This window comes from Notolepis coatsorum, assembly GCF_963971535.1.
Source record: "Notolepis coatsorum genome assembly, chromosome: 3".
Taxonomy (NCBI): Eukaryota; Metazoa; Chordata; class Actinopteri; order Aulopiformes; family Paralepididae; genus Notolepis; species Notolepis coatsorum.
In genome coordinates this window covers 181581612-181595406 of record NC_140167.1, presented here as the reverse complement: position 1 = coordinate 181595406, position 13795 = coordinate 181581612, and the positions used below count along the sequence as shown (strand labels likewise).

Genomic DNA, 13795 nt, shown 5'->3' with positions numbered 1-13795 from the left:
TGTAGTAAAACCCGACCAAACGACCTCCCGTCAGTGGCTCCAGTCGCACGACTCGTGTCAAAGCGCTGTGATCAAATCAAATCAAATTGAGTGTATTTGTAAAGCCCGAAATCACAAGGTAATGCCCCCATGGGCTGTACAAGTCTTCTTGAACAAGTCAAGAAGAAACATTGCAATATATCAAATACAAAAAACCACCATAAAATCTAAATATGCGACACTCCCAGACATTCCCCAATGAAGATGAGGAACAACTCACTAAAAACCTAGCAATAGGGGAAAAAAGCACCACAAGCGATGTGGAGGAGAGAAACCTCAGATCTGTTCAAAGGGGGATCCCCCAACTTGGATGTCTGAGATAATATAGTGTTGCTAATAGTGCTGTCAATTGATTAAAATATTTAATCTGATTAATCGCATGATTGTCCATAGTTAACTTGCGATTAATCGCAAATTAATCGCATTTTATTTTTATTAATTTTTTATCTACCTTAAACGGATCTTTTTCAAGTTCCAAGTTTTAATACTCTTATCAACACGAGAGTCACCAAATGCTTGCTTTATGCAGCCATTTAACACAAAAGGATGACCCTCATGCATTGCAAATCTGCATCAAATTCAAAACAGTGATGCACAAAATAACTTTAAAGAAAATAATCATTTAAAACAATGAATAAAGTGTGCATGAAATAATAGGGGAAAGAAAACGTTAGGAACATACGTACATTCACCCACACAAGGGCTGAGGACTCACACCCCGCCCCCCCCCCCTCTCTCTCACACACACACACACACACTCTCCCAGCTCTCTTTCTCTCTTGCCCCTTCCTCATCTCTCTCACCCCCCCCCTCTCTCTCTCTATCTCTCTCTCACACACACAATAAAACACATTATGTACATGCAATAGCAACTAAGGTACATAAGAACATTTTTGAAAAGTTTAAATAAAATAGAGCTAAGAACAACAACAACAAAAGAAAAAGCACAGGGAAACGAGCGCTGGTATGAAAATAAGATAAAGGCTAAATGTCAAGGCTTGGAGCTCAAAAATGAAAGTGATGATGAGTGTGTGACCTGACCGTGTCCTCTCTGACCGTGTCCTCTCTGACCGTGTCCTCTCTGACCGTGTCCTCTCTGACCGTGTCCTCTCTAACCGTGTCCTCTCACACGGTGGTGTAGTGGTTAACACTGTCGCCTCACAGCAAGAAGGTTCAGGGTTCGATTCCCGCTTGGGGACCAGGTTTCCATGATGCCAGTTACCCAGGTGGGGTATCTCCCAGGCCTTTCTGTGTGGAGTTTGCATGTTCTCCCCGTGCTCGCAAGGGTTTCCCCCCCGATAAGATAAACCCAATGGAAAAACATGCACAACAACAAGATCGCTAACGCTGTGGCGTCCTTGACGAAGACGGACAGGAGCACTTGGATTGGTCCCCTGGCACGGCTCACGTTGACGCCTGTCTGCTCCCGGCTGCCCTTGGGGGGGAAGGACGACGGGATGGGTTAATCGCAGATACGAATTGCATGCATGCATCGCATGTGTGCAAATTGATGACCTCGGAGCAGGTCCTAAATTACTTACTATTACTTACTCTAACCGTGTCCTCTCTAACCGTGTCCTCTCTAACCGTGTCCTCTCTGACCGTGTCCTCTCTAACCGTGTCCTCTCTAACCGCGTCCTCTCTAACCGCGTCCTCTCTAACCGTGTCCTCTCTAACCGTGTCCTCTCTAACCGCGTCCTCTCTGACTGTCCTCTCTGACCGTGTCCTCTCTGACTGTCCTCTCTGACTGTGTCCTCTCTGACTGTCCTCTCTGACCGTGTCCTCTCTGACCACGTCCTCTCTAACCACATCCTCTCTAACCGTGTCCTCTCTAACCACATCCTCTCTAACCACATCCTCTCTAACCACATCCTCTCTAACCACATCCTCTCTAACCACATCCTCTCTAACCGTGTCCTCTCTAACCGTGTCCTCTCTAACCACATCCTCTCTAACCACATCCTCTCTAACCACGTCCTCTCTAACCGTGTCCTCTCTAACCACATCCTCTCTAACCACATCCTCTCTAACCACATCCTCTCTAACCACATCCTCTCTGACCACATCCTCTCTAACCACATCCTCTCTAACCACATCCTCTCTAACCACATCCTCTCTAACCACATCCTCTCTGACCACATCCTCTCTAACCACATCCTCTCTGACCGTGTCCTCTCTAACCACATCCTCTCTAACCGTGTCCTCTCTGACCACATCCTCTCTAACCACATCCTCTCTGACCGTGTCCTCTCTAACCGTGTCCTCTCTGACCGTGTCCTCTCTGACCACATCCTCTCTAACCACATCCTCTCTAACCGTGTCCTCTCTGACTGTGTCCTCTCTAACCACATCCTCTCTAACCACATCCTCTCTAACCGTGTCCTCTCTGACTGTGTCCTCTCTAACCGTGTCCTCTCTAACCACATCCTCTCTAACCACATCCCCTCTGACCGTGTCCTCTCTAACCGTGTCCTCTCTGACCACATCCTCTCTAACCACATCCTCTCTGACCGTGTCCTCTCTGACCACATCCTCTCTAACCACATCCTCTCTAACCACATCCTCTCTAACCGTGTCCTCTCTAACCGTGTCCTCTCTGACCACATCCTCTCTAACCACATCCTCTCTAACCGTGTCCTCTCTAACCGTGTCCTCTCTGACCACATCCTCTCTAACCACATCCTCTCTAACCACATCCTCTCTAACCACATCCTCTCTAACCACATCCTCTCTGACCACATCCTCTCTAACCACATCCTCTCTAACCACATCCTCTCTAACCACATCCTCTCTAACCACATCCTCTCTGACCACATCCTCTCTAACCACATCCTCTCTGACCGTGTCCTCTCTAACCACATCCTCTCTAACCGTGTCCTCTCTGACCGTGTCCTCTCTAACCACATCCTCTCTAACCGTGTCCTCTCTGACCGTGTCCTCTCTGACTGTCCTCTCTAACCACATCCTCTCTGACTGTGTCCTCTCTGACTGTCCTCTCTGACCACATCCTCTCTGACCGTGTCCTCTCTGACTGTGTCCTCTCTAACCGTGTCCTCTCTAACCACATCCTCTCTAACCACATCCTCTCTAACCGTGTCCTCTCTAACCACATCCTCTCTAACCACATCCTCTCTAACCGTGTCCTCTCTAACTGTTACAAAGGGTCAGATTAAACCGAATATATATATTTATTGCTTGAGATCCCATGTATAATATTTGTATATCGTTTGATATCCCTTGTATATTCTTTGTATATATACACGGAATATCCCTTTACCTAGGTACAAACCAGACCATAATACTCGTTCTCCTATTGGACAGCGACCCCTAGGCGCCAACGGCCATACCCCCAATGGCAAGTTCAAAGACAACGCCAAGGCATGTCTCAACATGTCCAGGTTTGCGCAGTAATACGAGACAGAACTGAGGTTGGCACTAGATTATTCACCTTACGTATAAATACGTCGCAGGTGGATACAGCAGTAGAGTATCCTAAACGTTGAAGCCTTCACCACGATACAACGTGCCGTGAAGTGGGCCTCTTTGCCCCTGAATAGAGCCTTGAGCACCGCATGCGAATATATAGCTAAAGTGTCAGAGTTTAACGCCGTATCGTCGAGTTCGACTTATTCTATTGTGAAGTAATAGTCTATTATTTATAGTGTATCGTGCGGCTACCGTTCTACAGTGACCAGCATTACCACCGGTTCGTCGTACCTATAGCTAGTGCACTCATCCAGGCTGGGCGGCCTAAACTCGCGCCACCACCCGAGGAGTCCTAGACGAGAACCGTTGGATATGTACACCGGAGAACCTACACCGGCGAATGCAGAGCCTTTTCCGGCTGGATTATATTGCTTTGGTACCGTGGCTGCTGGAGCAGAGAACTGTCTACCCCACTGTCGTGTGGGATCTACCCCTGTGAGGAGCACCCTCGAGCTCGCCTCTAGGACCAGAGGCTGGCTAGCTTTCATCCATGCTGTCGTGCATACTGGATTATAGCTGTTGCTTTGTCTAAGGACCAAGGGAGTACTGCACTGGCTCCTGTATCTGGAGCCTCGTTATTCCGCGTTGATCCAGACTTTGCTCCCGAACATTCCTCTACCCTGCCGGCTTACAACCGGAGGGAACCCCCTAGTGTCTCCAGCTGACTACGAGTGTGCCTTATGCAATTACTATGCTACAGGTGGTGTCAGTTATACCCATCTTACTATTCTCATGGACTTACGCTCTTGACCTACTTTAAGTGTTCTTCGCCTTACAAGCGCAATTATAATTCTCAATCTGTAACCTACCGTTGCTGCTCTAATAATAATAAATACCTCTAACCAGAACTTTCTTTGTCATTGCCGTATTCTTGTGTGGGTGTTCACCAGATATATCATGTACTGTATGGCCAGTAATTAAAGTACATAACTAAGTAGTGGTTTAATAATACCATACTCTCAATACAGTCAGGGAATTGTACCCCTCAGTTACACTAACCGTGTCCTCTCTAACCACATCCTCTCTAACCACATCCTCTCTAACCGTGTCCTCTCTAACCACATCCTCTCTAACCGTGTCCTCTCTGACCACATCCTCTCTAACCGTGTCCTCTCTAACCACATCCTCTCTAACCACATCCTCTCTGACCGTGTCCTCTCTAACCGTGTCCTCTAACCGTGTCCTCTCTGACCGTGTCCTCTCTAACTGTCCTCTCTAACCACATCCTCTGACTGTGTCCTCTCTGACTGTCCTCTCTAACTGTGTCCTCTCTCACTGTCCTCTCTGACCGTGTCCTCTCTAACCGTGTCCTCTCTAACCGTGTCCTCTCTAACCGTGTCCCAGGGTTAGAAATTAAAAAAAAAATTCAAGGGCTTTTTTTGCCCCCCTTAACACTTTGGTTGCCTAAGGTTAAATTAATGATATACCATAGATTGCCAGCGCTATTTGTCTATGGAGAAAGTCCCCTTCTTTGCAGGGCTATAACTTTTTAAATTCTATTGCTACATTGCCATTATTAGGGCCCATTCAAAGTCCTATATGTATTGTTCATTGTGTAGCAACGTTAAACTTTTTCATTCACATATTCATAGTAAAGTATGGTCTAATGTATAAGTATGTTTTCATCTCTTTCTGCAGCTTTCTCCAGAACGTGATATATAGCCCCAAATGCATTATATTGATGATGAAATACAGTTTGATGGCAATCAGCGCGATATAAAAAATTCCAACTAGACGTACTTCTAGAAGTTACTACACGTCATCTGATGTTGACCGGATGGGCGAGGGGGCGTTTATAATTCCGTGGGCAGCGTTATACCAATCATCTAATGTGGGTCAAATGTTCATCATAGCAGTTAGTGTCGAACACGGTAATATTACACGCTAAAACTCACCCCAGTCTCCGCGGGCCGCTGGGCGATCAGCGTGGGGTAGACAGTTTTCCATTATGGGATGTTGAAATAGTCGGTCCATTTCCAGGTTGTATAATAATATATACGTCCAAATCATGTTGTTTTTTCGAGTTATTTGCAGCGATCGATGTTCACTGTGTGAAGACGGAGTCTCTCTAACATTAGCGAGTGCCCGGACCCCATATGGAGTGAGTCCTACCGGGTTAAAGGTTGACATCCGGTTTCGATCTGCCGATCGGCCACCAGATGGCGGTCTTGAACCGCTAGAGGATTGAGAGGAGATCACACTTGTGTCTCAGGCCAGCGGAGGGACATTATGAATCCGATCGCAGATTTTTGAAATATTGATATAAAGACGACGTACAGCGTCCCCCGGCAACTTTAGCATGGCCAGCAAAGACGTCTAAAGACGCCCCCTGGCAGTCAAAGTGTTAATTGCTTTTCGGGGGCTTTTTTTGTATTTCGGGGGCACAACATTTTTATAATGAAAATTAACATAAAGATTATAAAACATTCTTGACGCTTTTTTTTACAGTCTTCGTCCCTATGTTTGATAACGTAATGTTAATGTCTCCATATATAGGGCTCTACGCTAACCTTTTTCCCAAGGAGCACATGTGCTCCTAAATAAAATGTTAATAAATAAAATCTAAATACAAATTTAGGAGCACACAGAAATTTAGGAGCACAGTGACAATTGTTCAAGTAACACACACACACGCACACGATGTGTGACATCATGGCTTGGTTTCATGTTTTGAGGTACCTTCAATTATCTGTAAATAATACATACATACTCTATCTAAATAGATTAAATATTATTGTCCCTGAGTGAGGGCAAGTTGTGTTGTTGTCTTGATATAATAACCGGTTGCCTCTGGATCAATGAATGTCTAATATTGAATAATATTATTAGATATTTTATTTTTAACCCTTAATCCCTAATTCCAACAGTCAAGAGGCTTGTTTCAAATTGATGAAAAACCCCACACACGCAATGTTTGAGTATAGGCTCTGGCCAGATCGATCAATGAAATACGTTGCGCGCTCAGCGCTGTGGAATGAAGGAAATGCGCATCGGGATCGGATTTGGATGTTATTCTTTTGGAGTTGTGTTACAAATGGAATGGTCTTTCCCCGCCGAACACAAGTTACTTAACGTTACACAGGTCGCGCTATGCAGATGCTTAGCTTGCTAACGTTAAGATAGCAGTGTAATGCTTGATGAGAGCAGAGCGCTCTCTCTGTGTTCGCAGCACCTCTCAAGTGCCTGTAACACGCAGCGGGCCCCGCCTCCCTCCTCCTTGGAACAAACATTCCACCCAAAAACTGAATTTCAGTCCAGTTTCAATCTGAACTATTAACAGCGGAGCTGTTTTGTAATCTTCACAATCACTCGTCTGTCTCGCACACTGCAAGTAAATGATTTTTCCGGTTTGCACACACACATATTATTAGGGGCAATACGAGGGAAATGCTCGCACTGTAGAGCATATATATAATTATATATATAATTAGTAAACTGTCTGGGGCTTTTTTTGCCCCCCTTAACTGATTTTCGAGGGCATTTGGTCAATTTTCGAGGGCATTTTGCCCCAAGCCCCCGTTAATTTCGAACCCTGCCGTGTCCTCTCTGACCGTGTCCTCTCTAACTGTCCTCTCTAACCACATCCTCTCTGACTGTGTCCTCTCTGACTGTCCTCTCTAACCGTGTCCTCTCTAACCGCGTCCTCTCTAACCGTGTCCTCTCTGACCACATCCTCTCTAACCACATCCTCTCTGACCGTGTCCTCTCTAACCACATCCTCTCTAACCACATCCTCTCTAACCACATCCTCTCTAACCACATCCTCTCTAACCGTGTCCTCTCTAACCACATCCTCTCTAACCACATCCTCTCTAACCACATCCTCTCTAACCGTGTCCTCTCTAACCACATCCTCTCTGACCACATCCTCTCTAACCACATCCTCTCTAACCACATCCTCTCTAACCGTGTCCTCTCTGACCGTGTCCTCTCTGACCACATCCTCTCTAACCACATCCTCTCTGACCGTGTCCTCTCTGACCACATCCTCTCTAACCGTGTCCTCTCTAACCACATCCTCTCTGACCACATCCTCTCTAACCGTGTCCTCTCTGACCACATCCTCTCTGACCACATCCTCTCTGACCACATCCTCTCTAACCGTGTCCTCTCTGACTGTGTCCTCTCTAACCACATCCTCTCTGACCACATCCTCTCTGACCGTGTCCTCTCTAACCACATCCTCTCTGACCACATCCTCTCTGACCGTGTCCTCTCTAACCACATCCTCTCTAACCACATCCTCTCTGACCGTGTCCTCTCTGACCGTGTCCTCTCTAACCACATCCTCTCTGACCACATCCTCTCTAACCGTGTCCTCTCTGACCGTGTCCTCTCTAACCACATCCTCTCTAACCACATCCTCTCTGACCACATCCTCTCTGACCACATCCTCTCTAACCACATCCTCTCTAACCACATCCTCTCTGACCACATCCTCTCTGACCACATCCTCTCTAACCACATCCTCTCTGACCACATCCTCTCTGACCACATCCTCTCTAACCACATCCTCTCTAACCGTGTCCTCTCTGACTGTCCTCTCTAACCGTGTCCTCTCTAACCGTCCTCTCTAACCGTGTCCTCTCTAACCGTGTCCTCTCTAACCACATCCTCTCTAACCGTCCTCTCTGACCGTGTCCTCTCTGACTGTCCTCTCTAACCGTGTCCTCTCTAACCGTCCTCTCTGACCGTGTCCTCTCTAACCGTGTCCTCTCTGACCACATCCTCTCTGACCACATCCTCTCTAACCACATCCTCTCTAACCACATCCTCTCTAACCACATCCTCTCTAACCACATCCTCTCTAACCACATCCTCTCTGACCGTGTCCTCTCTGACCGTGTCCTCTCTGACTGTCCTCTCTAACCACATCCTCTCTGACTGTGTCCTCTCTGACCGTGTCCTCTCTGACTGTCCTCTCTAACCACATCCTCTCTGACCGTGTCCTCTCTGACCACATCCTCTCTAACCACATCCTCTCTGACCGTGTCCTCTCTGACTGTCCTCTCTAACCACATCCTCTCTGACCGTGTCCTCTCTAACCGTGTCCTCTCTGACTGTCCTCTCTAACCACATCCTCTCTGACTGTCCTCTAACCGTGTCCTCTCTAACCACATCCTCTCTAACCGTGTCCTCTGACCGTGTCCTCTCTGACTGTCCTCTCTGACCACATCCTCTCTAACCACATCCTCTCTAACCGTGTCCTCTCTAACCACATCCTCTCTAACCACATCCTCTCTAACCGTGTCCTCTCTGACCACATCCTCTCTAACCACATCCTCTCTAACCGTGTCCTCTCTGACCACATCCTCTCTAACCACATCCTCTCTGACCACATCCTCTCTAACCACATCCTCTCTAACCACATCCTCTCTAACCACATCCTCTCTGACCGTGTCCTCTCTGACTGTCCTCTCTAACCACATCCTCTCTGACTGTGTCCTCTCTGACTGTCCTCTCTGACTGTGTCCTCTCTGACTGTCCTCTCTAACCGTGTCCTCTCTGACCACATCCTCTCTGACCGTGTCCTCTCTAACCACATCCTCTCTAACCGTGTCCTCTCTGACTGTCCTCTCTGACCACATCCTCTCTGACTGTCCTCTGACCACATCCTCTCTAACCACATCCTCTCTAACCGTGTCCTCTCTGACCGTGTCCTCTCTGACCGTGTCCTCTCTAACCACATCCTCTCTAACCACATCCTCTCTAACCACATCCTCTCTAACCACATCCTCTCTAACCGTGTCCTCTCTGACCACATCCTCTCTAACCACATCCTCTCTAACCGTGTCCTCTGACCGTGTCCTCTCTAACCACATCCTCTCTAACCGTGTCCTCTCTGACTGTCCTCTCTAGCCGTGTCCTCTCTAACCGTCCTCTCTGACCGTGTCCTCTCTAACCGTGTCCTCTCTGACCACATCCTCTCTGACCACATCCTCTCTAACCACATCCTCTCTAACCGTGTCCTCTCTAACCACATCCTCTCTAACCACATCCTCTCTAACCACATCCTCTCTGACCGTGTCCTCTCTAACCACATCCTCTCTGACCGTGTCCTCTCTGACTGTCCTCTCTAACCACATCCTCTCTGACTGTGTCCTCTCTGATCGTGTCCTCTCTGACTGTCCTCTCTAACCACATCCTCTCTGACCGTGTCCTCTCTGACCACATCCTCTCTAACCACATCCTCTCTGACCGTGTCCTCTCTGACTGTCCTCTCTAACCACATCCTCTCTGACCGTGTCCTCTCTAACCGTGTCCTCTCTGACTGTCCTCTCTAACCACATCCTCTCTGACTGTCCTCTAACCGTGTCCTCTCTGACCACATCCTCTCTAACCACATCCTCTCTAACCGTGTCCTCTCTAACCACATCCTCTCTGACTGTCCTCTCTAACCGTGTCCTCTCTAACCACATCCTCTCTAACCACATCCTCTCTAACCACATCCTCTCTAACCGTGTCCTCTCTGACCACATCCTCTCTAACCACATCCTCTCTGACCACATCCTCTCTAACCACATCCTCTCTAACCACATCCTCTCTGACCGTGTCCTCTCTGACTGTCCTCTCTAACCACATCCTCTCTGACCGTGTCCTCTCTGACCGTGTCCTCTCTAACCACATCCTCTCTAACCACATCCTCTCTGACCACATCCTCTCTAACCACATCCTCTCTAACCGTGTCCTCTCTGACCACATCCTCTCTGACTGTCCTCTCTAACCACATCCTCTCTAACCACATCCTCTCTAACCGTGTCCTCTCTAACCGTGTCCTCTCTGACCACATCCTCTCTAACCACATCCTCTCTGACCACATCCTCTCTAACCACATCCTCTCTAACCGTGTCCTCTCTGACCACATCCTCTCTAACCACATCCTCTCTGACCACATCCTCTCTAACCACATCCTCTCTAACCACATCCTCTCTGACCGTGTCCTCTCTGACTGTCCTCTCTAACCACATCCTCTCTGACTGTGTCCTCTCTGACTGTCCTCTCTAACCGTGTCCTCTCTGACTGTCCTCTCTGACCACATCCTCTCTGACTGTCCTCTGACCACATCCTCTCTAACCACATCCTCTCTAACCGTGTCCTCTCTGACCGTGTCCTCTCTGACCGTGTCCTCTCTAACCACATCCTCTCTAACCACATCCTCTCTAACCACATCCTCTCTAACCACATCCTCTCTAACCGTGTCCTCTCTGACCGTGTCCTCTCTGACCACATCCTCTCTAACCACATCCTCTCTGACTGTCCTCTCTAACCGTGTCCTCTCTGACCGTGTCCTCTCTGACCGTGTCCTCTCTGACCGTGTCCTCTCTGACCACATCCTCTCTGACTGTCCTCTCTAACCGTGTCCTCTCTGATCACATCCTCTCTAACCGTGTCCTCTGACCGTGTCCTCTCTGACCACATCCTCTCTGACCACATCCTCTCTGACCACATCCTCTCTAACCGTGTCCTCTCTGACCGTGTCCTCTCTGACTGTCCTCTCTGACCACATCCTCTCTGACCGTGTCCTCTCTGACTGTCCTCTCTGACCACATCCTCTCTGACCGTGTCCTCTCTGACTGTCCTCTCTGACCACATCCTCTCTAACCGTGTCCTCTCTGACCGTGTCCTCTCTGACTGTCCTCTCTGACCACATCCTCTCTAACCGTGTCCTCTCTGACCGTGTCCTCTCTGACTGTCCTCTCTGACCACATCCTCTCTGACCGTGTCCTCTCTCCGTCTCCCCCCGCCCACAGCTCCAGCTCACTCAGCGGATGCCCGCGCCCCAGGAGCCCGTCAGCATCATCGTGCCCATCGTGTACGACATGGCCACGGGCCTCACGCAGCAGGCCGACATCCCCAGACAGCAGAGCTCGTCGGGGGCCGCGGCCCTCATGGTGTCCAACATCCTCAAGAGGTTCAGCGAGCTGCAGCCTGCCAGACAGGGTGAGACACGCTGCATCCACACACAGAGGGCACGAGTCGGGGTATCTGCAGGGCTATTAAAAGGTCTTAAAAGGTATTCCTAATTCTCAATGTAAGGCCGTCAAAGGTATTAAAAAGTCTTAAATTTCATTTGCACAGGTATTTCTTTGGGGGGGTTGGCAGCAGTCGGGAGATGAAATAATATGAAATATATTAAATGTTTTTGTATTCAAGTAGTTAGTTTTTTGCGGGACTACCGGGAGCTCGGTGCGGTCTGGTGAGAGCTTGTATGGAACGCATGAGAATTTAAATTGGCGCGCAAGTGCAGCCACCAGTTTAGTGGTTTAGTGTCGCTATTTTTATTCAAATTGTTTGCTAGTATGGTCGTGAAATTGGTATTCGGTTTTGTGGTATTAAAAAGGTCTTAAATGTAACTTGTTGAAAGCTGCAGATTCCTTGCTAATGCTGTCATCACTCCCACACACACAGGGGGGGTGTAGACAGCACCGCTAAACAGGAAATCTGATAATAATAATAATAATTTCTTAGATTTATATAGCGCCTTTCATGAGACCCAAGGCGCTCAACAGTGGGACTAAGGGGAAGGAGATCAGAGGAACAATTAAGTAAAAAAGGCAAAAGAGGGAAATCAAGCAGAGTCATTAATACATTTGGTGAAGAGGTGAGATATTAGTTGAGATTTGAATGAGTCCAGGGATGTAGCATTGCGGATGTTTGGGGGGGAGGGAGTTCCAGAGGGTGGGCGCGGCAACAGAGAAGGCTCTGAAGGCTGATGAGAACATTATTTGATTTTTCATTTATGCATTTTTAGGATGTCAGATTGTCTTTTGACAATAGCCGTGTGTTTTGTCTCCTCAGGCGAGTGTACTATATTTGCCTCCGTTCACGAGCTGATGGCCAGCCTCACCCTGCCCCCTGGTGGTCGTCAGTAGCAGCCGCATTTTCTTCAGTTGGTACTGGAACTCTCTCACTGGGCCGTTTCCACTCTGAAACAGAGGAGGGGTCCCACCCCGGAGCCGTTTCCACTCTGAAACAGAGGAGGGGTCCCACCCCGGAGTCGAGTGGAATAAGGACACAATTAACTGTGGTTCCGAGATGTCAAAAATGCAACATATATCCTCTCTGCTTCAACCAATGGACTTCGAAGTCGATGTACAGTTTCCTGTTCTAAAAGGGAGTGAATTATGCAGAATTGTAAAACACAATGTTTATTCTTGATAAAAAGCTATCTTCTGACTCAAGTAAACAGTTGATGTCATGGAGGTGTATCTTGAACGGGGGCGTTCGATGCGAAACAATGCGAAAATATTTTTCTTCCCCTTCAGGTGCACTGCGAAGACAAAGGATGGACTAATTGAAAATAATGGTTGTTTACCAAGAAGAGATGTACATTGTTGTATATTTTGAGTGTTGAAAAAGAATCCTACACAGTTGAATGAGTTTGATTTTTTTTGCTAGAGATTGTCTTCACATTCTTTTTTATAACGCGCAGATTGATACTCTTACGGTAATGGAGATATATTCTTTCTTAGCACACTATTTAAATGTCTTCTTCCCTTTACTATGTTCAAGACCTCAAACCTTTTTAGTTCCAACTGTCACTTTGAATACTGTAAAACTGTGACAAACTTTATAAGCCAGCTGTATTTTATTATAACTGCTTCTGGGTCCCAGGGGAAAGACTGATGCCTCTTGTCCGTCTTTGATTACTATTTAATAAACAAAGCCTAAACCATGACCTGGCATACTGAGGTTGTTCTTGTACAGGTTTTGCTAAATGGTCTATTTGATGGGAGGTGAGAGGAGCGAGGATAAAGCATTAGGCTAAACAGTGGCGATAAAAGAATACTTTTCTCGAATGGAGTCCTGGAATAACAGCCTACAGCAGATGATGCGGACAGTATCCTCCCAGTCCCATCACTAGCTTCTCTGGGCCTCTCATCCAGACGATGACATCATCATGCTGAATGTTGGGTAGCCTTCGATCAGGGAGGCGTTCAAGAAGACAAAATGTAAAGGGAGGCGTTCAAGAAGACCAAATGTAAAGGGAGGCGTTCAAGAAGACAAAATGTAAAGGGAGGCGTTCAAGAAGACAAAATGTAAAGGGAGGCGTTCAAGAAGACAAAATGTAAAGGGCGTAAACTGATGCGTTTTCCTTCAAGGTCTCTTGACACATTAAAAAAAGTTTATATATTATATTCTTGGTCTACTTTGGTCAACATGTTGTACTTTAGCACTGCGTATGAAGCAGTGGAGGTTTCTCTATGACAACACGTAAAACACAAATTCACTCATAATTCATAATTATTAATTTACATATACCTATATA

General features: G+C 47.3%; 1 protein-coding gene across 4 annotated transcripts in view; it reads left to right on the top strand.

The window, feature by feature from the left end:
- Positions 1-13204, top strand: part of med14 (mediator complex subunit 14) — a 75470-nt gene extending 62266 nt beyond the window's left edge. For all 4 annotated transcript variants that reach the window (XM_084310916.1, XM_084310914.1, XM_084310915.1 and 1 more), the window contains 2 exons: positions 11277-11466; positions 12325-13204. In XM_084310916.1, the coding sequence (XP_084167042.1) occupies positions 11277-11466; positions 12325-12398 (264 nt within the window). In that variant the 3' untranslated portion in view covers positions 12399-13204. The remainder of the gene's footprint in view (positions 1-11276; positions 11467-12324) is intronic.
- Positions 13205-13795: the final 591 nt, after the last annotated feature.